General features: G+C 38.8%; 1 protein-coding gene across 1 annotated transcript; it reads right to left on the bottom strand.

Annotated features, from left to right (window-relative positions):
• Nucleotides 1–8,422: 8,422 nt before the first annotated feature.
• On the bottom strand, nt 8,423–12,174 carry LOC126236106 (UPF0687 protein C20orf27 homolog). The gene is made up of 3 exons (XM_049945179.1): nt 12,005–12,174; nt 11,554–11,928; nt 8,423–8,722 (listed from the first exon to the last, which is right to left on the bottom strand). The coding sequence occupies exons 1-3, from the start codon at nt 12,015–12,017 to the stop codon at nt 8,622–8,624; spliced, it is 489 nt and encodes a 162-aa protein (XP_049801136.1). The 5' UTR covers nt 12,018–12,174; the 3' UTR covers nt 8,423–8,621.
• Between the last annotated feature and the right edge of the window lie 14,262 nt (nt 12,175–26,436).

The raw sequence follows: 26,436 nt of genomic DNA, 5'->3' as shown, positions 1-26,436 counted from the left end.
TACAGGAAGCGGAATGCTGTAATATTTATACTGGATATTCATCAATAGCCAAATCTTGTACACTGCTTGAATTAACTTGGTTTGAGCAAAATCTTCTGGTTGCGACCTAACCAGTGGGTACAATCAGCCGACAGTACATGCAAATGACACAGCTAAAACATTTATTACACCTACAGATGTATGTAAGTAGAACTGTCTTCCTTTTGGTCTTCAGAATGCACCAACAACACTCCAATGACAGATAGATACTGTCCTCAAGAGGATTAACACCCACTCAATGTCTGGTTTACCTTGACTATGTTATTTTCTGCTAACAATACCAGAGAAGGAAAGTTGCTATTCACCATATAGCAGAGATGCTGAGTCGCGATAGGCACAACAAAAAGATTCACACAATTATAGCTTTTGGCCATTAACACCTTTGTCAGCAGTATACACACACACACACACACATACACACGTGAGAGCTGAAACCACAGTCTGGTTTCAGCTCTCTGAGACTGCAGACATGTGTGCAAGTTGCGTTTGCGCGTGTGTGTGTGTGTGTGTGCGCGCGCATGTATGAGCGTCTACTGCTGACAAAGCACTTAATCGCCGAAAGCTATAATTGTGTGAATCTTTTTGTTGTGCCTATCGTGACTCAGCATCTCCACTATATGGTGAGTAGCAACTTTGCTTCTCTGGTATTGTTACATTCCGTCCTAGATTTTCCATTGTTTTATTTTCTGCTCAGATATGCAACAAAATGCTGAAAGGCTACAAGCAGTATTTGAGAGACTGTGCAGCGGTAATCTAGTCCTGTATATGTCAAAATGTCATTTTGCTGTTCCTGAAGTAGATTACTTGCCAACGACCCAGCTGCAGTGGTAACATCGGTTCCCTTCAGATCACCGAAGTTAAGCGTTGTCGGGATGGGCTAGAACTTGGAGGGTTACCATCCGGTCTGCCGTGCACTGTTGGCAAGCGGAGTGCACTCTGTTCTTATGAAGCAAACTGAGGAGCTACTTGAATGAGAAGTAGTGGCTCTGGTCTCATATACTGACATACCGCTGGGAGAGCAGTGTGCTGATCACAAGCCCCTCCATATCCGCATCCACTGACGCCTGTGGGCTGAGAAAGACATGGCGGTCAGTTGGTACCATTGGGCCTTCATGGCCTGTTCGGGCGGAGTTAGTTAGTTAGTTAGTTAGTCAGTCAGAAGTAGACTATTTAGGACACAGAATAATCACAGATGGAGTTCACCCTAACTTAAAATTGGCAGAAAATGTGAAGAACTATCCAGAACCAAGGAATGTAAAGGACCTGCAAGCATTCCGAGGCACTGTGAATTTCAACCGACAACACATTTAGGGGTTACGCTGACACAGCACAACCAATGACTCAACCACTGAGGGAAAAAAGCACTGTTTACTTGGAGTTCTGAATGTTCACTAGCAATGGAAACTCTGATAACTACTTTGACAAGAACTTTCATATTGGATCATCCAGATTTCTCAAAACCCTTCATCCGAGCTACTGATGCTGTTGGGGTGATTTTATCACAGGAAATCAATGGAGAAAAGCATCCAGTTTCATTTGCTTCCCATTTTATGAACAGAGCTGAATGCAATTGCTCAACACCAGAAAGGGAACTACTGTATATAGCATAAATTACAATTGATGTTTCTTAGTTGGCCAAGAATTCACTGTAGTGACTGATCACATTTCACTGAAGTGGCTGCTCAACCTGAAGGACCCTAGCATAGGGTAACTAGATGGGCCTTAAATTTAAGTGAGTACCAGTTGACAGTAGTTCATTGACCCATGAAATTACACAATAGTCAAAATACGTTTCACAACTAACGGGGAAGAGGAATTAATAAACAGTCACAGAGGCTGACATGCAGTGTCAGTCCTGGAAACAAGATCCTAAATTCAAAGTAGCTGATGGGATATTGTACAAGACCCCTGTTAAAGGAAACAGTATCACTGAACCTGAGGCCCTATGAGAACAAGTGTTGTAAGAATGTTATGATAGTCTATTGTCAGCACACAGTGATAAGAGAGAAACTAACTTGCGAATAGTACAAATCTATTGGTGAGCTAACTGGAAAGCTGAAGTCTACAATAGTAAATGTAAATGTTTCTTGTAATGACTCATGCATTAAGCGGACTGATGTGAGCAAACCAAAGCACCTCTTCAAGTACTACCAGAAACGAGTACACACTTTGAATGAGTAGGTCTTGATATTGTAGGGGACCCTACCAAAAATGAAAAGTGGAAATCATTATACACTGACTATTCTGGACCATTTTTCAAGATATCTATTAATGACACCAATCCCACACCAAGGTGCTGAGACTGTGGTGCATGTATTTGTTTGTTAAAGACTGGATTTTAAAATACAGTTCACCTTCTTCTGTAACTAGCAATTTTTCTTCTGACAGGTACACAGGTCACTGAAGATTGATAAGCTAAGGACAACACCAGCTCATCCAGAAGGATGTGGCTGAGTGGAAACAACTCATTAAACCCTTGTGAAAATGTTGTTAGTAAGCACGATTCATAGAACACCCACATACTACGTATGTTCAGTGCTCACTACACCAATGTTCACACCAACAAACAATTCACCCTTTTGAAATCGTCTACAGAAGGCAAATGACCTCGCTTTTTGACTTCACAAAAGCACAGCAAAAGCACAGCAGGGACTTAGTCACCAAACTACATGAAGTATGGAAGCACAAAAAGGCTCAAATCATGTCATTTTTCCAGCAAGCCGTTCAACATGAACACATAGCTGTTATACCGAAATACTGCACTGGAGACTTAGTTTATTTGAGCAATCCAGAACTGAAGAAGAGTCACATCACATCAGGAAGCTTAAATTACATTGGAAAGGGCTGGGTTGATGAACAAGAGGCAGCTTCAGCCCTGAGCTACTGAGTCAGCACCCTATGCAGCTGAGGCCAGCAGCCCTTAGAGGCCACAGCCATTGACATCAGTGGCAACAAGTGTCACCTCACTCTCCTGCATCACACTGGTATCGCGGTGGTGCTGCTGGTTTCTGGTGATAAGAAGTGATCCCTGCCCTAAAATCCAGACTTATTCGTACGCCTTCAGTGCCCTTTTGTTTCACTAAAACCTGGCGCTCAGTCAGACAGCAGGAAACTTGCCCTGGTGTGGTGATACTGTCCCACTTAGTACACACGTTACAGCTGTGCGGTGTCATTTACTGCTGAGCTCTGCTATTCCTCACTTACGAGGGAAACTACCCATCGCATACCCCCTTAGATTTAATGGTAAGACGACTCACTGGATAGCCTTCCAAAATGGAACATCAATCAAGCATGGAAACAGGAAGGTATACTGAACTGTGGGGATAAAAAAGAAGCAAAAATAGAAACAGTAAATGGTTGAAGGACAAGAAAAGCAATATCGAGAAGGCTAAAACAGCAACAGTGTCATAGTTAAGTGGTTACGATGTTAGACTGCCATTCAGGCGAGTTGTGTTCATATCTCTCTTGTGCCCTTCATTTATTTATTTTTTCACATTATGAATTATCTGTCCTATCACTGAAATGTTTGTTCTCTTTCTGTAGTCTTGGCAGTTGTCATACTATACACTGGTTATAGATCAAATCATGCGTAAGAATACATTACCATCGCAAGTTATGTGATGAATAGTGAGAGCAGATGAGATACCACACAGATGTCTCACAAAAATGAAAACAAGAAATAGACGGATGTGAACTATGGTACAACAAAGGAATTCAAGAGTCAAAACTTCCAAAATGGAACGCAACTTCCAAATAGTTAAAAACATGTTTTGACAGAGCACACAGAAACTGCATGATTTTGAAACTGTTACATTCATTTATTGCAGCTTACGTAGCAAACTATTATGTTTTCATCATTTTCTTGAGAGTGATCACATTCACATTTATATGAACACTTAAATCAGACAAGGAGGCATGTCTCACTCAGTTACCTGTTACACAAATTAGGGGTGTCGATAAGAGATTCCTATCAGAATGACACACAGACAGTCACTAATGCTGCGTGTGACACACCAGATTTGTCTCCTGCTGGAGGATTCAGTTGACTTGTCACATTGTCATCAAATGTTTGTGGTACCCATTCAGAAGCTATTTCCTTTTGGCTGCTAACAGAGTAGTTGTACAGAATCAACTGTCTTTATAGGTCCCTTCCTTACACCTTGCTGTTACAAATGGGCGTTACATCATGACACAGACACAAATTTGAATACAGTGAACAGAATAAATAAATAAATTATTAACATAAGGGAAGTCTGAAAACGGCTCACCTGCATGGCAGTCCAATACTGACTATTTAACCATAACACCGCCACTCTTTGAGATGGCTCTGTATTGCACTCTTGCCCTTCAACCATTCACTGTTTCTATTTTACTTCTTTTTTTTCACAATTTAGTATACCTTCCTGTTTTCATGCTTCATATCTGTTCAGGTTCTGACAGCTGTCCACTGGGCCATCTTACCACTACCTCTGAGTGGGGGTGCAATAGGGGCTTTCCCTTGTTAGCAATCCACTGGCACGTCCGGTACTGTGAACAACGTGTCACCACACTGGCAGCCACAAGGCTGTTAATGCAACACTCAACAGTGGCTTCCGTGTCGAAAGACCGGCTAGCAGCACTACACTGCCCTCCGCTATGGTGAAGAACTGGTCCCACGGGTCTTACTTTGACCAGTCTTATACTAAGGTATGTCTGCCTCTTAACTGACAGACAAATACACTTATTACTAGTTTCATTATTCCTCTTTACTAGATGATTATCAAACTGTCCTGCACTTAACAAACTACTCTTTGTCACCTGCTCGGGGATTATAATCTACTGGTACTTGAATTGTCCCTGGATCGGCACCCTGAATGCCTCGTCATCGCAAATACATAAAGGCTAAGGCAAGCAAAATCAGAGTCACTATGGCATTACAAATTGTGACAGTTAAGGTCGTTGTTACTTGAGGTCTGCTTTCTCTTACATGTTGCAACAATTGTTCTGCTGTAATTTGCCCTACTTGTGCAGCTAGCAACTGACTTAATGAATGGTCCATAATGGGTTCCCACATGACATTAAGGAAACATCGCATGGCCAATACAGTTGTGGTTGTATTTAAACATTTCACTCCAATGAGCCTCTCTTGTTCATAACAATTGGCTACCACTAACACATAGTCATATACTGAGTATATCCACTGTAAATCTGATCTCTGAAAACACGGTTTCTGCTTGATCACCACTTTCTGACATGGATGTGCTTCCACTCTACCTCTGAATAAGTGCACAACACATGCCGTGTCCTCTCTATTCCCTTTAAATACTTCAATTTCTCATGAAATGCAGTTCTAGTAGCATTCTGTATTAATCCCAGGTCTGTACACTCTGTATGGTAATCTTCCACATCCAGAATCACTTACGTGGGCAACAATGTACCTTTCAATAACTTCACTTCCTCAGTGCCAAAATCATGTATACTGATGGGTACTACCTTGCCTCCGCCCATATGCTGTAGGTGTACAACACTTCACTAAACAATAGGTTGCATCCAGTATTTCATTATCCATAATGTATTCCACTATACATAAAGATGAACTGGCAACTGAGAGTCCACATTCATCCACAGAGGCTTTCCAGTGCCTTCTGACATGCAATTACAATTATGAGAATCAGGCCTTAATGTAATTGCTTGAGGTTTAACTGGATTGTCCTATATACCAGATGCGCCATATGGCAAATCAACATTGATAACAGTTTCCCCTGGGCAGAATGCCCTCCCGCTAAGATCCACTACACATCGTCGGCGTAGGTCAAGTAAGGTACAAGGTTGATGCAGAAAGTCTAACCCCAGGACATGCTGCAGCGCTCGCTTACATGAGGCACCACTTTTGCACACTGTCTAAACTCTCTAGTCTCAAATGAAAAATTCATCATTACTGAGCCCCTTGGTCATATATCATTATCCTATACTCCATGCAACTTGTATCATAGTGGGTTCCACCTCCTCCTATATACTAATTCTTTCAAGGACACTGACACATGCATCCACATATCCAACAAAACTTTATATTCTCTACTATTTATTACACCCATTATGGCACATCCCATCTCTGTATTCATTTTTTTACAAATTTACTTTTACTGGGAACTCCTGTTGGTGGCCCTGGGGTTCCCTCCAAGACCAGTCCTATGCCCTGAACTACCTCTACCAGTAACCCTGTCGATGATCTGCAGTTCCCTCTAAAGTTTAACAGACCAGGCCTACCCCCCTGAACCATCTCTAATACTACCCCCGTTGATGATCTATAGCTCCTCTACTACCATTCCCATTAAATTCCCGGTAATGCCTGTTATCCCCATCACTTCGTCATGGTTAGTAGCACTGCCTTTGCACTTACCCCATTTGGCTACAATTAAAACTCTTGACATTTGACCCAAAGATGTGTCTTTGATCTTCCACCTCCCTCAACCTATCGATTTCCTTGTACTCCAACTCTACTTCATCACATTTCTCTGCTAAACTATAACTTAAAGTTAATTCATCTGCCCTCAACTGAGCTACCTGATTCACTAATGATTCTATGGCCTCATCTTTGGTGACGCCTTGTGTCTCAGATTTTGGTACTGCCTCACCTTTACTCATTTTTATGAGACGAAAAAACAAGGCAAAATAACAATATTAACGTAGACAGAACAGGTAGCTGCAGAGTGATCTATCAACCTACTACTTCTTTATAATCATGAGCCAACTGAATTCTTGTAGCTGTACGCCACAAACAATTACAAATAAAACAATTCTGCACAAGGGAGAGAATGCCCAAGTAAATTAGAATGAGTACAACCCTAGCATTAACCTTAAATGTGACAAATCCACTGGTTCACCTGTTTCACAAACGTAACCTTCCTATAATGACAACTCCTACACTTCGACCCCCTGACAGTCCCCATACAAACACAAGATGGTCTCTCAGACCCTACACGTAGGCACTGCAGGCTCTAGCTCCGATGCCACACTGCAAGTGTGGCACTCCCTCTGATTACAGAGACACTGACCCCCAATACCACTCTGAAATGCCAGGGCGGTGCATGATGGTCCTTGGTGCCCAGGGCAAACACTGTTAACAGTCACAAATGACTTCCATTATTTCAGTACATGGCATAGGTAGTCAAGCATGCCACTCCTCATTGTCCCTGGCTGTGACTGTTGAACGGGCAGCAGCTTCTGAGCTCACACCCCGCAGTGCTGAAGCCACCAGCCTTTAAAGGCCATAGTTGTTGACATTAGAAGTGCTACCTGAAGTGTCCGCATGCAGCCAGGGTCCGGGAATGAGCAGCACTTCGACACGGTATCTACTACGCCCAAAACGGCACTAAGTGTGTATACGTCCCACAGATAGTGTGCAGCATTTAAGTGTGCACATTCAAGAGTGAAAACTGTATTCACCTCTTGTAAACAAACTGACAACTGAGCCAGAAGTTAACATTGTCTTTTCTTTCAGAGAACTGTTCAACTTCAATGACGCCATTATATTATGGTAAGGAATTAAGGATAACGATTCTTGTTTCTGTATTGATAACTAGTTCTGCCAGGACCACAAACGAGCATGGTAGTAACTAATGGTAATTTTATACTTATTTTGAAGTATAATCTAAGTTAGGTAAAACAACAGTTCTATAAAATGCATGAACTCAAGAATTTTCTTGAGTCATTTCCTCTCAACCATACAATATGGGATCCAGAAGTCTCATGGTACCATAGTTGGGTTACAGCTAAAACGTAAGTTAAAGTAGTATTTATGGCCTATAAAATGGATATCTATTACTTTTTAGATCTTTTACACACAACAGTCTCGTTAGACATAAGCAGACACGATGCGATTTTGGTAGTGATATACTTAGAACTGTACAGTGACTTTTTCCATGTACCCCAAATATGCAAAGGCACCTGGTTTTAAAATTAGTTCCTCATTCTTGTTTAATGAGTCAAAACCGCCTGTTGCGAACTGCCATCATTTATTTCTTAAAAATATGTTTTGGTGGATTTTATGGCAAATTATCATGATTTCTATTAGTAGATGTAATTCTTAACTATGTTTCAGTACACTACATATGATTCTAATACACGCCATTAATTGATTATGGCCTATTCTTAAACTCTGCCAATAATATGGAATAATACTGTACACTTTCTATAACCTGAAAGCTACATCCTGCACACACAAACTTTAATGCACTGGCTTCTGGCCATGTATCTCCCACAGACTTGCCATAACACAGCCACATGTGAACTCGAGCATGTCAGTGATTATTAAGATCTTATAAATTAACAAGGAAACCTTCTTACTTAAATGTATGGTAACAAAAACAAAGGGCAACACTTTGACTCCAAAAAAACTTGGAAATCCGTAACAAGTGAAACTAAATTTGTATTTCACTTCAAAATAAATACAAATTGAATAGCACTGTGAAAAATATTCCCACAGGGGATATCACAAAATAGATGTGTGAAATATTTACATCAGTTCATTAATACAGGCAAACATTTATATAATCTTACCAATAGCACATTTTTAAGGAGGGAGCTTTATTACAATTAATTTCTCAAAAGCCTTGCCAGTCAGAAGCTTCTGAATCTTCATCCATTGATTCAACACCTATGCAACGGACACCATTACGCAGCAAAGGAGTTCCTTTGTTCTTTCCTGAAATAAATCAAGTAAAAAGTCATTCGAAGTAGTTCATTATAATATGTGATCATATGATGCAGAATAGCACTTAACAGAGGGTTATATATAGCCTGCACCAAATGCAACTAAAGAACATTAACAATCATGATGAGTAGTTGCTTCATTAAGACTTTCCAACAGGAATTAAACCAAATCAATTGGTAAGCACTAAAAAAAATTAAAAATAAAAATATTTTCAAAGTATGCAATCTGTTTGAGATGTATAACAGAGAAAAGTTCAAAGATTTGTAACCAATAGGAGGTCAACACAAGCATCAGATTCCACTCGTCTGCTTTGAACCATGACATAAGGGTGTTGCGGTGTGTGACGTCATTAAGGTGCGGAGTTTGTGAGTTGGTTGTTTGTAGATGTTGTCTTGTTGTGCCTGATGGCACCCTCATGTGTGTGTGTTTTTTTTTTTAATTTGTTGGTGGTAACTAATTTTTCTTTCTTTTTTTTGGGGGGGGGGGGTCAATTTTTTGCAAGTTGTAATGCTTTGTGTATTTATTGTGCATTGAATGTGTTTTAATTTATGTAGGGATATTTGACTTTTGAGGTGTTGTGGTTTTGGTTTTTTGTAGTTGTAGGTGTTGGTTTTTTCGTATCAATAGTTATAGTTGACCTATGTAGGTCAAGGGAAATGACTAATTCCAATTTTCGTAGTTTTGTATGCAGGTATTGGTGTTTCGGTATCACCAGCTGTGCTCAAGGGAACTGTCTGATTCCAATTTCCATAGTTTTTGCTATAGGCATTGGTGTTTTGGTATCGTCAGCCGCGGTTGACCTATATAGGTCACAGGAAATGTCCGATTCCTGTAGATTTTGTAATTTTTTTTTATTGTGGTGTGTTTTTCAGCTTGTACCCTCCCTAAAACCCCCAGTTTCCCACAGTTGTCCCAATAGTTTGATTGCATTTTAGAAGGAAGATGTCATTGTCTTATTTGTAAGTATTTTCATGTTTGTTGCTATGTGTATGTAGTGACATCATATGTGCCATATTGGAGACGCTTAGAATAGCCATTTCCACCATATTGATAATGTCATGGGTCAAAGCAGACGGGTGGAATCGGACACTTCTGTAATCTTCCAATAGGAACAAGAATCTAACACCACAACTGGCTCTGCCATGTAAGTAAACCAGGCACCAATCTACAGCACTAAAATTTTCATTGTGCAAAACTTTGGTGGGAAAAAAAACACAATGCATTATAATGAGCAGGTTTTCAGTCTGCTAAAATTGCCAATACATCAGTCACCTGCCAGTATAACAACACAAAAGCGTAAGTCTTGTATAGGAACTTAGGTTTGCAGTCCCATTACTTTTGACCAAACGTTTCCTTTATTATTTTAGCCATGTGGCACACAGCCTCAACAACAATGGACAGCTGTTAATGGGTCACTTTTCTGAGGTTTCCTATCAGTCAAGAGGCTGCATTCCCCACTGGTGTTGTGCCGCGTATGCATTTTCATGCCTCATGACTGACTGAAAATCCCAGAAAAATGACCATTAAACGTTATATTATACACTGCTGTGAAACCCCTTTCTCTCTCTCTCTCTCTCTCTCTCTCACACACACACACACACACACACACACGCGCGTACAAAATGAGAAATGCAGAGAGACCAATCTGAAACTGTTACCACATCAATAACAAGATCATTGCCACTCAAACGCAGACAATCTACGAATGACACTGCTTACTTAACACTTGTGTATCGTATCTTAGATTAATGCTCAAGCTTGTGGCCCACACCAAACAGGACTGATGGAGGACAAGGAACACACATTTGTTTGACACAGGGGAACGCGACAGAAATTGTGACAAGCCTGATTTGGCAAATGCTAAAAGACAGGCACCAATTATCATATGAACTCCAAATTACACAGTTTCAAGGGTCATTATTGGGTAAAGATGCTAAAAACATACTTCTGGATATAATTCACAACAGAGACAACACTGGACTAATTACAGTGCCCACAGAGGTGTTTGAGTGATCATTCTTCCTGCACTTCGTACATGACTGGTCCTACTCGTGTCACAACTACTAAGATTTCATGGAGGGGGCTTGGAAGGGTGGTGCTTCTATCACATTATAGCACAATTTCTATTCCTTATACTTCCTACATACCATCTACTGACCCTGTGAATAGTGAGCCTTCCTACAAGGAATATTATAGTTGTCACACTGTACCAGGAACATCTCACTTGTCGAACAAGTGCAATGTCTGAGAAACAACTAAGCATCTAGTGGTAAATATACTATAACTTTTTTCTTAATAATATAAGTCTAAGGGTTGAAGATGGGAGATCATTAACAGGATATATAACACAGGGTAACTTTGGAACAACCAATGAAATGTAACCATTTCTCTCATAGCATGACTAAAGTGATTCTTCCAAATTAATGAAAAAAAAATATGAAAACGTTGCAGGCAACAAATACATTCAATTACTCAGATCATAAAAAGTGCAGAATTATTATTATTATTATTATTATTATTTTTAATACAGGAAAATGGAGCAACGACTCTGGAAACATCATTTTCCTTTCAAATACATACAAAAAGTTTTGAAGCTCAATAATTCAAAATGACAGTCTCTTCAGATTAGCGATTCAAACAACAAATAAGGAACGCAATTTTATAAGACTTACATTAAGATTCGACTGGGACTATTTAATATTTATAATGTTACAGTTTAAATTTATCTAAATAACATCAACTGACACGCACGAGCAGACATCACACAGCAAACAAACAAAAAAGTAGTAGGCTAATGTATTGGTGAAATAAACGTAACACACCTAGCACTCTAGCCAACAGGTGAATGGTAAATCCTTTCTGGCGGGTAGGCTCTGTAATGCGAATTTCTTCCTTTAGCAGTTTCTCCTTATAAGCTACTAGGTGTACCGCAATATGCACAGCTTCACTCTCAACAACTGCGGCAATAAGGTAACAATTTTTATTTGGAATATCCGAGAAACATGACACATCTAAGTACTCGGCCAGCCTGAAGTCGCAAACACTACATGGCACATCAAATTTTATTTCGTATTTGTGACCTAACTTCAAAAATCCTAACTGGGCAGTAACAGTATTATAACCTGTGCACTTCACGATGATTTCATTATCCTTCCCAAACGTCTCCGTATCCTCGCCAAAATGAACATGATGACTTTCTGCAAAAGGAAACAAATCAAAAACGGGAAAACTATATACACTACTACAACGTATATCAAACAAAAGAAAATATACCCTTTTCACACATTTCAGCTACATCAACAACCACCTTCTTGATCGATTACTAAACCACAAACACCTCTTCAAACGCTATTTACACAACAGTGACAACTTCACCACAACACACGCGTGTTTGACGCCAGATGCAACTGGAACTGAATTACTGGACAATTGAGGGCTTTGAGCAAAGATACCAGAGAGCTGCTGCAAAAATTTTCTCATAATTCATGCTAGCCAGCTTACATGTGTACATGATTTACTGGCATATAAGAGCGTAGGATTTTGTAGCTGGAATTGATTTCAGTAAAACTTTTGTATGACCGCGTCATAACACTATGAAACTACCGACGTCTAGGTCATTATAGCAGGTGTCCTTCATAGTACACCACAATGAAAGCTGCCTGGCGGCCGAATCGTTGGTAGTTTTACAGAGTGATGATTCAGTCACATATTGGTATTCAGAAGAATATATCTGAAACAGACTGGCACTATACAAGCATGTCAGCATGGAAAAAAGTGAAATGCTGTTTCACTAAATGGCTTATTGTCGCTTTTCTCTCTACATCTCAAACACAACACTGCTTTTGAGAAGTAAGAGAGGTTTCGTCTCTTTAGTTCCTTCATTTGTACAAACCAACTGATTTTGTGTATTTGTTAAGACGCTGGTTTCAGATTCGGCAAGGAGAAGACCAATGGCCTGTGCAGCAACGCTGATGAGAGTTATCCTAAATCACTTCAGGCAGATGCAGACTCGTCCTTTCAAAAAGATCACAGACGATCTCCTGCCCTGGCCTTTCATTAATATAATTATATGATTTAAGTTTTTTCGTATGTTAAGCTCATAAATCCTACACCAATGTTAAATGATTCTTGGATGGATACATTACTATTACTATTCACTCGGCCCCTAGGTACTTAAATGTTATGTTTCATTGACTGGTGATGACGTAGACAGCAGTATAACATCTTTCTCAGGTCTCGCAATCATTTACTCATGCTAAAGTGATGACCCAGCAGATCACCATGCTCAGGTATTGCAATTATTTACGCGTGCCAAAATGATGATCTCAGAAACAGCGAGATTCAATCGAAAGTTGTGAGTTGAACAATCTTTCCCTTTCCTTTACTAATAATGAACAGCTGTACTGCACAGAATGTTTCTGAGTACTGTATCTTGACTCTTTCCATAAGTACTTAGACCGGTGTGGATCAATAGATTATATAAACCAGCAAACCAGTCGACTAATTACACCACCAGTTTCAGGCATGCGGCGAAACTCACATAAGAACGTACTGTAACACGACGCTGGTTTGTTGCTGCATCACTTGGAGTGCCGCACGTTTATCATGCCGTTTTCTTATTGGGTGATATAAAGTCTTCCATTTTTCTTTTTGTTTCGTAGTAAACAGAAGCTTGTTTTATCGCATTGTGTTCCTGATTACGCATTCTTGTGTTTTTGCACACAGAATTGTATTGTAACTATGTTGCTTGTATTCTGCTTGATTTCTACTCGCACTCGTAATGTTGGTCAAAGTAAATGATTCCATATTTCTTTTTATTTCATATAACACAGAAATTGGTTTTGCCGCATGATGTTCTATGTTGAGAATTTCCTCTGTTTCCGAATAATTAAATAGACTTTGAGGTTGCTGTACTAGAGTGTAGTCGCTTGCCACAGAAATTTTTTTCCTACCCCAACAGATTTGACTGGAAAACACTCTTTCAAATTCTGGAGGTGGCAGGGGTAAAATACAGGGAGCGAAAGGCTATTTACAATTTGTACAGCAACCAGATGGCAGTTATAAGAGTCGAGGGGCATGAAAGGGAAGCAGTGGTTGGGAAGGGAGTGAGACAGGGTTGTAGCCTCTCCCTGATGTTATTCAATCTGTATATTGAGCAAGCAGTAAAGGAAACAAAAGAAAAATTTGGAGTAGGTATAAAAATTCAGGGAGAAGAAATAAAAACTTTGAGGTTCGCTGATGATATTGTAATTCTGTCAGAGACAGCAAAGGACTTGAAAGAGCAATTGAACGGAGCGGACAGTGTCCTGAAAGGAGGATATAAGATAAACATCAACAAAAGCAAAACGAGGATAATGGAATGTAGTCGAATTAAGTCAGGTGATGCTGAGGGAATTAGATTAGGAAATGAGACACTTAAAGTAGTAAAGGAGTTTTGCTATTTGGGGAGCAAAATAACTGATGATGGTCGAAGTAGAGAGGATATAAAATGTAGACTGGCAATGGCAACGAAAGCGTTTCTGAAGAAGAGAAATTTGTTAACATCGAGTATAGATTTAAGTGTCAGGAAGTCGTTTCTGAAAGTATTTGTATGGAGTGTAGCCATGTATGGAAGTGAAACATGGACAATAAATAGTTTGGACAAGAAGAGTATAGAAGCTTTCGAAATGTGGTGCTACAGAAGAATGTTGAAGATTAGGTGGGTAGATCACGTAACTAATGGGGAGGTATTGAGTAGGATTGGGGAGAAGAGCAGTTTGTGGCACAACTTGACTAGAAGAAGGGATCGGTTGGTAGGACATGTTCTGAGGCATCAAGGGATCACAAATTTAGTATTGGAGGGCAGTGTGGAGGGTAAAATCATAGAGGGAGACCAAGAGATGAATATACTAAGCAGATTCATAAGGATGTAGGTTGCAGTAGGTACTGGGAGATGAAGGAGCTTGCACAGGATAGATTAGCATGGAGAGCTGCATCAAACCAGTCTCAGGACTGAAGACCACAACAACAACAACTACCCCAACAGATGGCGGGCGTGCAGTAGATCCGAACTTCGGTCGTGCGAAAATACCACATCTACAGCTATCCTTTGCATGCACATGTATTTGCTACCGTTTTTGGTACCGTATGTGAACTGCTCGATTTAAATGCGTTATGAAGGCCCGTCCACACACAACGATCTGTCTCTGCAGATATCTGCGCAAATATCTGTGCATGCTAAAGATAGATGCAGATGGGGTATGTCCACAAAGCCCACTGTTCGTCCACCATCTGTCGCTGTAGAAAAGAAATTTCAGTAATAAGTGACATCACTCTCGTACTGTAACATCAAAGTTAATTTAATTATTCAGAAATGGAAGAAATTCACAGCTTATATTGCAAAAAAACAAATAGCAAGGAAATGTTAGAAAGAGAAAGACAGATCAACACATTCTACATATTTTTCTCACACTAATTTACTTCGCGACTTGCAGAGCGAACTCGACAACTGGCGTAATTATTTGAAGATGGGTTTAGAAACGTATAATTGTCATTTGACGCATACAACACATCTCATAATTCGCGGAGAAAATTGTATGAGGAGAGAAATTTCACCACATGAGTGGCTGAGGTGATTTAAGATTCCTGGCAATATGAGCTACAAAGATCTAGAGTTTGCTATTGCGATTTCGAAACAAACATTGACTGACATGATAACCAACACACATGAGCATTTACGCAGCCCTGAAGGATGATTTCGTGAAGGCAAGCAAAGTACTGTACCTCTGTTCTGACAATTTACAGATCATATTTCTACAATTTTGGACGTGTTCGTGACAGTATATTCTTGGACATCATGTTAGTGGCCAATGAGCTACAGTTCAGTTTGTTTCTAAGTCGAGATTTTCAATTCCCTGCCTACCAGCAACTTTTCTACTAGAATATAAAATTCCATTCTGATCTCTACACAGGGATTAATAGTATGCCTGAAAAGTTTTATTCGTAGCACTGAGATAGTGAATTCTACAGTTCACCTCTAAATCACTCTTGTTATGAACCATACATTATTTTAGTAAATAAAAAAGTGTAATAATAACTACGTCCGTGAAGACTGAGCCAAATCATCTGTTATCGGCTCAACACAATATCATGACTGCACTCTTCTTCAAATCACATAAGGCCTACATTCCCTTGCTACCTGTCACAACTTATATTAGATTATAGTATAGAACAGCGATGAGTGTAACTATGGTAGCAATCCCCCAGCACCAAACCAAATAGCTTTTGTTATTTTGTTTTACTCTTTTCGGTAAACTGTCCATAATAATTTTTTATCTGTAGAAGTTGAAAAAATTAGTCAATAAGCCGTAAACCAAAGGTTTATTTATCACTTCATCTAGGTTTCGATATTTCTAAAAATATCTTCTTCAGAAGTAGTGGGCCTTCTTACATCATATGATGGTAAATTACAGTAGTTGAAACCAAACGGCTGTTTTCAAATATAAAATTGATATAAAAACCAGAAACATCCTATACCATGGATTAAGACAGCTGAATGTAATCTGCCTTGCCTGTCCCCCTCCAAAACAAACAAATTGGAATTATAACTTTTTTTGATTCAAGTGTAGTTTTCGATATATTTCATTGTCCTCAGTTTAAATGAACAGCCATTTACATATTTATTAAATAAGGCATAAAGAACATGCTTCAAGTAAGAAAATGATTTACAAAACTTTTCTGATAATACACCTTGTTTTCAGATAGCACAGAGTAAAGTACAACCTAAAATGTATTGTGTTGCTTACAAGCATACTACATGCTCTTTGTGTAATTGTAATTGCTGATACTGATTATTTATAAGTAATAATTTTGTGTTACATGAATTCTTTAAAGAAGTAAAAACGGTTTTTAGCAAATTTTAATATATGGTTTAAATATATTGAGTTCTTTTATGTTTTTGACCTTTTTTGGCAGTTTGTTATATATCAACTACTTGCTAAAACATGGTAGTTTGGGCCTTTCCCCTCTTCATACTATCAAGGTACATGAAATCGCTGAACCTAGTTCAAGGATCATGTATGGAACTGTTTGCTGAATATAACTCAATTTTATTGTATGAAAGTTGAAATACATATTTGCTTTGAATTGTCAGAATACTGCGTTTTTTTTAATATCTCAATGGAATAGGCCATTTTGTGGCTCGTTTTTATAGTCTGAACACATTTTCCATGTTCTGAGTATTTGCACCTCAGAATATTATACCATAACTGATGACAGAATGTATGTGTACAAAGTCCATTGTTTTAGGGCATGATCCATTATGCACTACATAAATATTTGTAAGGCATAGCATGCTGTGCTAATTCTTTTTCCTAGTACCATGGTATGTTAATCCCATTTTAATTGTTGATAAACACACGTACCTAAAATTTTGTACTAGCTGCACACACTACGCTTTCATTATGTACTTTAAATTTTGTTGTTCTAGATTTTCATTTTGTATAGAAGTTTATGTTATTAATCTTTTTTACATTAAGAGTTTCTTTATTGCTGTTTGAACATTTGCAGACTGCTATAACTACCTTTTCAGCTACTACTACTAACATTTCTTGTGCCCTTTCTGTAACTATTATACTGCTGTCATGGCATGAGTACATAGACTACCATACAACGAGATTGGATTTTGTTTTATATGAAACAGAAATAAATATGGAGTCATTTAGCCTACCCAGTACTGTATTATCGATTTCCAAATTAACAATAATTAACCTAAAAATTTTTAGGAAACTAATAAGTTTTACCAATGGTTTTTCTGCTGCCTTAATGGGAATCTCGGCATGTGTACTTTACTTGCTTCAGTTCTTATAGGGAATTAGTAATTTTTTAATTCAACAGATTAAAAAATAGTCAGTAGGCTTAGTTTAAAGTAATGTGGTTGACGTTTGTAATCATCTGGAAATCGCAACTGTTGCAAATTGGTGTGTTACAAGTACTGCCTAAAGCCATGTACCTGTGGTATTGGTACCAAAGGAACCTCAAGTTCTATCCTCTCCTGCAGATCCTATCTCCTCTGTAGGACATAAATGATATGTCATTATTCGCCCGATGCACTGCAAACGGTGCTTCACTAGCAGATCTAGGCATCCTGAGCAGGGTAGGCGGGGACAGGGAGGACTGAGGGTTTTACGCCAATTTCCCTAAGCTACACGTTCACACAATGTCTTTCACTGAAACTGAAACTGAGCCAATGAGGCTTCAATCCGGAACCACGTGACTGCTACGGTCGCAGGTTCAAATCCTGCCTCGGGCATGGATGTGTGTGATGTCCTTAGGTTAGTTAGGTTTAAGTAGCTCTAAGTTCTAGGGAACTGATGACCTCAGATGTTGAGTCCCATAGTGCTCAGGGTGATTTGAACCATTTTTTTAGCCAATGGGACTCACTTTACCTGTTTTGGGGAACCAGATTTGTCCTGTATCAAGAGGAGGCAAATGCGAAAGGGTAGTGGGTCTGTTAAATGGCACTTCGAACATATAGCGAATAATTATAACCTTTAGGGAAATGGCAGCAAGGGGCAGGAAAGAACACCAGGTCCACTCAATGTATAAGCCTGTGGGCCTCATCCAACATATTGAAAAGCTCTTCAGGCAACCATCGAGGGAACAGGGTACAACCAACTGCAAGTTGTGGTGCACAGTGGCGCAATCGATGCTTGTCGTCTGGGCTCTGAGGCCATAACTGATGATAGAATATATGTGAGCAAAGTATATTGCTTTTAGGCATGATCCGTTATGCACTGTGGTGAATGTTCTTTCCAGCGACTGGCAGAGGAGGTTGAGAAGACCAGCTTTATGCACATTGTTTCAATAATGGTCACAGTTTACAGCACTCTTCGCAGAACAGATCGTGGACCTCAGGTTCTGAGTCGAGCGGAAGGACTGAACCAGAGACTTCAAAGATCTGTGAAAAGTTAGACTGCGACTTCCAGGACTTGCACCATTAGTTTGAGAACCATAGGGTTTCCTGAATGGGTCAGGTGAGCACTACATGTCAGAGGCTGTTACCTAGGTAATTGTGTGTGGGGTACACATAAGGATTCTTTATATTAGGCAACTGTCCATCCTATCCATAAACGACAGCTGTAGGAAACCCAGAATCGTAAGTGTAAGATCCAAAAGAATGCCCCTGCACCCCCTCACACCCGAGAGCATTGAAATCCCAGTACTTAACCGGTGAAGCATTAGCAACAAAGTGCCAGAGTTTGAAGCACTCCTGAAAATCTGTGATGCTCACATAATACTAGCTACAGAAAGCCGTTTGAAACCGGAATTCGATAGCAGCGCAATTTTTGGGTAAAACTTAAGCGTATCTTCTAACCTCCTTGGTCAAAACTTTCTTCTCAAGATACGTTGGCGAGACGTGACGTGACAGTCTGTTGATTGCCTGTGTTAATGCCGCCATCTGAAGTTAATTTTTGAATGTTTCGACGTGACATGACGGATAGTGTGAATTGGGCTGTATACACTCACGACACTCACTGCAGTGAAAGTTGTTGCCACGTGACAGATGGAATGACACTAGCACCCCAGCAGTTAGAAAACAAGCCGTAAAGTTAATGTTTGTTTTTAATCATTTTTCTACTTCATTAAAGAAACAGATATTATATTTCTGCGTTTCAAGCGTTAGTAAATTATCAAGAGACATGAACGACTACGAAATAAAATAGCCGAATCTTACGGATTCAGTGACGTAAGCTACAACTTATGCACAAAGAAATACTTTTAAATATGTGCAAAACTGAAACTTGCTCAACTGAAAGCAAGAGTATACAACGACATATTTCATGCATTAGAAGCACGTATTTTGGTTGCTGGCTGTTCTTATTACGATATCTAACAGCTTTGTAAGGAGTCTAATAATTTGCGCATTCTTATATGTCACTTGACTTTCTAATACATGTACATTTTGTAAATCCCTGATTCGATTGTTGAGGGCGAGAACCTGTACAAGGAATTCCAGCAAAGCGGAAGTCAGGAGAGAGAGCAGATGAATTACTTCAGAAAGTCGATAGTGTGAGACATGAAAAATGGGTTGAGGAGTTAACAGATAGTAGTCTGCTAGAATGTGTATGTGAGTCTGTATCGCCAAATAAAGTTGCTAATCACATCGTGTCTTCCTCAAAAGGAGCACAAGACTGTAAGCATTAAATCAAAGCTAAGAAAGAGCTCAAGACCGTCAAAGCAGTATACAACACAGAAACCAACTACTTGACCCATTAAGCAGGGAAGAAATTTCAGCACCTCTTCAACTAATGAAATTAGAGAAAGCCAAATGTTTCGACGACATCCATACCGAATTCCTTATATATTTCGATAAAAATACAAGAAAGTAGCTTGCCAGATTTTTCACTGATATTCTGCAGACAAGCATTGTTGCCCACCAATTTAAGAGAACTAAGACCAACGCCATCTTAAAACAGGATAACGAAATTATTCCCCGTAGAACTATAGGTCAGCTGCCTCCTTAGCGTAATTTAGAAACTTTAGGGAAAGGCCACTCTATAACAGGATCTGTCATGATATACTTAAACACATACCAGCTGTACAGACTTGTTTCACTTTCATCAGAGTTTTCAAATAATGTTCTCTCGTTAACAAAATTCATAGAAGCTGTGTTTATCGACGTTACAGCAACGTGTGACACAGTTTGGAGACAGGGCATAATTATAAAACTCATGAAAATGATCTCCTCCAAAACTACTATAAACCTGACCAGTATCATACTGTCTAATAAATGCCTCCAAGTAATAGACTTAACACTCAAATGAAGGTAAACAATGACCTCCCATAGGGATCTGCTCTGGCTCCTGTGTTATTCAGCCTATATATAGCTGATATGCCCGAAACCACATGAAGGAAGATTGGATATGCCGACGATTGGGCGTTGGTAGCAAGTTGTAAGGATACAGAGACCACTGAGGACATCTTGGAGAAGGACTTGAAAGTAATTGGGAAATATTTTTGCTGTTGGAGAGAGCCACAAAGACAGACGTTTCTACATTCCACCTCAACAACAAGTTAGCCAACAGAGAACTCAGTATTACTTTGTGTATAAACTACTGTCCAACAGTCATGTTACCCTGGATATATCTCTGAGCTTCATGAATCATCTGTCAAACACAGCTGCAAACTCAGAACTCACAAGAACATCTTGCAGAAACTTGTTAGCTCTTCATGGGGATCTTCAGGCACCATGATATGGACTTGAGCTTTAGGTCTAGTCTATTCAGCAGCCGAGTATTATGCACTGCTCTGGCTTAACAGTGCCACGCTGATTGGCCGTGTGGTTTGAGGCGCCATATCATGGATTGTGCAGACCCTCCCGCAGGAAGTTCGAGTCCTCCCTCAGGCATGGGTGTGTGTGTTGTTCTTAGTGTAAGTTAGTTTAAGTAGTGTGTAAGTCTAGGGGCCGAAGCCTTCACCAGTTTGGTCCCTTAGGAATTCACACACACCTTTTAACTTTTGGGTCAACGGTACATGCATCATTTGTGTTAATGTCCGACTAAAACTATGCACCTTATAACAAGCACAATAAAGTCAACCCCAACCCAATGGCTACCTACACTAATCAATTTAGCTCCTCTCCATCTACAACCAGAGAGATCACTCATTAGTGAACTCAAAAAGATCAATAGCAACACTCTTCTACAAATCTGCCAAGACATCGCAACAATTTTGGATGAAAATGGATTCAGCCTAAGTGATCGCTGGAAAGAGGAGTGGGCAAGACAGGTAGCTCTTGTCGTTCATAATATGCCTTGCCTCGCCACTACACCACATCGAGAAACCTGCGCTGTAAAGGTGAGGAAAAGTAGCTTCTCCAGAATGCGATTGTGACCCTGCTATGCAAACCTAATACATATTATTGGAGATCGCTGATTGACAGCTTTCACTGGGGACCAATCCGGATTCTTGCACACTACTGAAAAAGCAGTGGAATGCCACATTTGTGATACACCATGCACGTAAAGTGCAATAACAAGATGTTCATTATTTTTTGTGAGTGCTGCACTACAGCAAGTAACTACTATACTACATCAAATAACTATTACATTACCATATTTTTCTGTAGCACATATTCTACATCAGAATTCCTTTATATAGGCAGCATGGGACATTTTGAATCAGTTTGGATGTACCTACACAGGGAAATCGGCAACTATGCGATTTTCTACAACTGAAGGGTGGATAGATCATTTGTCCAATGTGTGAAGTTTTAATTTCATTTCTGTCTGAATAAGGACAGAAACTGTTTCAAAATGTTCCACACCATACGAGTAAGACAGTACTGATGTAGATTATGTGTCACTGGACAACATGAGTGAAGTATGTCATGTGGTTAAACAGTAGTAAAATAATCAGTGAACTGCTAGATATTGTACCTTACGTGTGTGGTGTTCCAGAAATTTCCCAAACCAATTTTTTTCTTGTATCTTGGAAAATAAAACTTTTTTCAAAATTACTTGTCAGTGTGGACTAGTAACCTCGAAAGACACTACATACATGTTTTACTATAAGGAAAAAAATCATTCAGAAAGTACGCATTTGTTTTACAATTTGGATCATATCTAGACCACTTTGCAGTAAGGGGCTGATGTGATTGTGGTGTTTATTGGCATCATAAATTACCTTTTGTACAGCTATGTACTTATTACATAGGATATGTCATTATCCTTTCAATCTAGAATATATATAATACATATAATAGATTGCACAATTTATACAGAATGTTGTGTAATGCATAATCATTTACAATACACACACCAGAATCTACAAGAATACAATTTTGTGACAAAATGTTGTCTAATATTGCACACAAGTAGTATTAATTATAGTTTTCTTTCTAACACTTAGTTTTAAATCTTCTTTCTCTTAATGTCATACATAAAATTTATCACTTATACTATGAACTATTGCTCACTGTCTGCTCATGTACTCAGCCTCACAACAGAATTCTTCTTCTATTAAAAACTTTTTTAGATTTGCAGAAAACTTGTCCATAGTTTGACATTCTGTAAGTCTCTTGGCAGTGCTTGTATGGACTAGATACCAGGGTAATTAGGTCCTTTTTCGAAAATATTAAGTCTTTATGAAAGGTACCATAATTGTTCTCTGTTCCGTAGGTAATGAGGATGAAGAGTCCCATTAAAGTCCAGTTTTGTGGTATCACTTAATGCAGTCACAGTGGTCTTGAATATATAAAGTGATGGAAATGTCAGTACATTAAGAGCTATGAAACAGTTTCTACAAGATTCGTTTTGCTTATTTTTCGATATAATTTCAATGGCTTTCTTCTGCAGTATGAATTCTTTTTGTTTCTGTGGTGGATGAGCTCCCCCATACTGTGATTCCATATTGCATGTATGGTTCAAAACGTCCATGACAAACAGTGAACAAGAGACATTGATGTGCACACAGAGCCTATTGTTTAGTTAAAATGTCACTGAGCTTAGCTTATTGGAAACAGTATTTATCCATTACTTCCATTTTAGCCCACAGTCTATTGTTGCACCTATAAACTTAACTCAAGTTACTTATTCCAGTTTTTTTCTCAGCTACAAACACATCTACGTGTTTGTTTATTGTAGAAAACCATATACTTAGTTTTTGTCAGATAGTTGATTAACTCGTTTTCCATGAGTCACTCTGCTATATTATTGACTGAAATGAAAGTGTTTTACCGAAGTGCTTCAAAATTAATGGAAAGATTTAGCACAGTCATATCACTGCTATTGGCACATTAATACAAATATTCTATGTTTACTTTATTAGGACTGCATGATTAGTCATGCGAATCGTGTTAGATAAGTCAAGAAAAACTCTTGAGACTACCATTCTGTTGATCAAGGCCTGTGCTATAAATTCTGTTATTGATTAAATTATTGTTTCCGCTGCTTCCCCTTTCTGATACCCATGCTGTGCAGGAGTTACTGCTTTTCCAGGTGAACAGTTAGCCTTTTGAGCAATTCTAACATTTTGGAGAAGCAGGGCGCTGGTCTGTAATTGTTAGAATCATCTTCCTTTCCCATTTTGTATGAAGTTACTAATTTAATTAATTTAAGTTTATCAGGAAATTCTCCATCATGGAATGAGCAGTTGACAGCATCCACCAGTGGTGTAATTATTTCTGCTGTCACCTGCTTGATTAAGTCGTTGGAGGCTTCTTCATGTCTAGCAGACTTTTTTGCCTTTAGCTACTTTATAACAGTTGTCACTTCCTGTTTAGGTACTGGTTTCAGGAACAAGTGGTTTGGTTTATTGGTAACAGTGATCTGGATACTTTCTTGTTTATTACATCTATGTTTTAGGTTTTCTACTGTATCTATCTAGTTATTATACAGCATGTTGCCAACTCCTGTTTTCTTTGTAATGATCAATTTCATACTTTCTATTTTATTTGTTTTCTTTTTGTAATTTTTGTTACCCTTCTCAGAATTAATTTCAAGAAGCACTGTATTATTCATGTGTTCCCTGAGCTTCAAGAGTGTCTGCCCATTGTTTTTTTCTCAACATTACTTTAAATATGTTGATCTTCTGCTCGTTGAAAAGCCTGATACCTCTTTCTACATTTTTATCTTCTTTTTGTGGGTATAGATTTCCATATCATTCATACACCTATTCAAAATGATCAGAAAGTACTGTTTGTAGAAACTTTGTAGTATATGCATTGCTATCCATGTTAGTGACAATATTATTAATAACTGACTAGGTTTCCAAAGGTATTTTTGTAGACTTTAGTATAGCTGCCTTTACTTTGTAATTATTAGCAGCTCCTCAAATTTGTGCTTTTTGTCTCTCTCTTCCCATATCAATATTAAAATAGCCATATGTTGTATAGTCTTTCATTTTGGTCTTTTCTAGTAGACTGGACATTCTTTGAGGAAAGTATTTAGTTTACCACTTGGCGATCCGTTCATACAGGATAATCTTAACTCAATGTGTACAATACATGTTATTTCAGAATCTTATTCTTTACTTTTTGGTAAATTTTTGTATGTGTCATACATACTGCTATCATTATTCTTACCCGTTTAAAATATATTGCTACTCCTCCACCCTTATATTCTGATTTGTGGGAATAGTTTGCAAGAACATACTCTTTTACAGTTAAAGTGTACATTTCATTCTCTTTTATTACATGTTCACTTACACACATTATACTTATATGGATATGGTGTCTGTGCTTTCTGACATGTCCGAAAGAACAGACACCATTCATGGCCTGCAGCCATCTAGAACGAAATTACAATTACATTAATACCTTAAGCTGCTAATGGGCATTGAGAATTTGTGCCCCGACCGGGACTCGAACCCGGGATGTCCTGCTTACATGGCAGACGCTCTATCCATCTGAGCCACACTACGAATGTAGTGTGTGCACATACAAGGTGAGAATTTGGGTCTCACGGGAGGCATGTGCGAGATAGTCCCTGCAGTCGCGCTATCCCTGTGCCTTTGGTGGCTCAGATGGATAGAACGTCTGCCATGTAAGCAGGTGATCCTGGGTTTGAGTCCCGGTAGGGGCACACATTTTCACCTGTCCCCAATGATATATATCAACGCCTGTTAGCAGCTGAAGGTATTAATATAATTCTAATTTTATACACATTATGTCTGGGCATGTTTCATTTGCAAGTATTTCTACTTCTCATTTTTTATTACTCACGTATTGTAATTCTGAGCTTTATTTGTTTATCTTTAATGATAACTTTCTGAGTCTCTATTTGATTACAATGTTCATATTTCTCGCCACTAATATTTAACTTTGATTTTTCTCCTTCCTTGACTATAGAATAAAGAATCACCAGCCAGATGTTGAGATGCCATATTTTTTCTTACTCAAGTTCTTGTAGGCATTATTTCTCTTCGTTCTTCATTTTTCCTTTCTGCAGCTGCAGCTTTGTTGTTACCTTTTTTGTTTTTTGTTTTACTAAGATCCTCCTATTTTATTGTCAGGGTGCAGCAGCCATAATATACTGTTGGCAAGAAAAAACAATACAGTTTGTAAAAGGAGTGTAAGGTTTATTGTCGCGTTTAACCTTTTTGAGCCATCTTCAGAAATCCTATGTGGGAGGAACACATAAACGCAGATTAGGGGTATGGTTCTAAATAGCATAAAAAGGTGGTAGCAATTAAAAAAAATTATGTAAAAGTAGTAGAGCGAACAGGTACTTACGTATAGAAACTGTGAGTAACACATTACTCATATAAGGAATCGAAATTTTGGTGTGAACCTAAAATGCAAAAGTAAAAGAATTTTCAAAGATGTTGCCATAGACTCACAACAAAGAGCCAAATTGCAATTTGGTAGTGGAAATATGAATGAGGCTCCGATTCTTATCTTTGGCGAAGGCAAGTAGCCACACTTAGATAGGTTCACACTTTCTAGCTTGACACAAATACTTGTATGGAAATTGTAGTGTCCATGAATACATGACCACATGTGCGCACACTATTTGAGACTAGCAAGCAGGACACTGCTGATACAGAAGACAGAAATTTCGCCAAGTGGCGTTTACGTTTTTGAAATCACAGTGAATAAGAATAAAATAGAACAGTGGCAGTTGATGTCCATCCAAACGAAAAATATATTTAAAATAGCTGATAACAATAAAACACGTTTAAAAACATTCAAAGACGAGATAAGGTATCTAAACAAGACGCCATCT

This window comes from Schistocerca nitens, chromosome 1 (assembly GCF_023898315.1).
Source record: "Schistocerca nitens isolate TAMUIC-IGC-003100 chromosome 1, iqSchNite1.1, whole genome shotgun sequence".
Lineage (NCBI taxonomy): Eukaryota > Metazoa > Arthropoda > Insecta > Orthoptera > Acrididae > Schistocerca > Schistocerca nitens.
The sequence above is the reverse complement of the archived record's forward strand: the minus strand, read 5'-3'. Positions and strand labels throughout refer to the sequence as shown.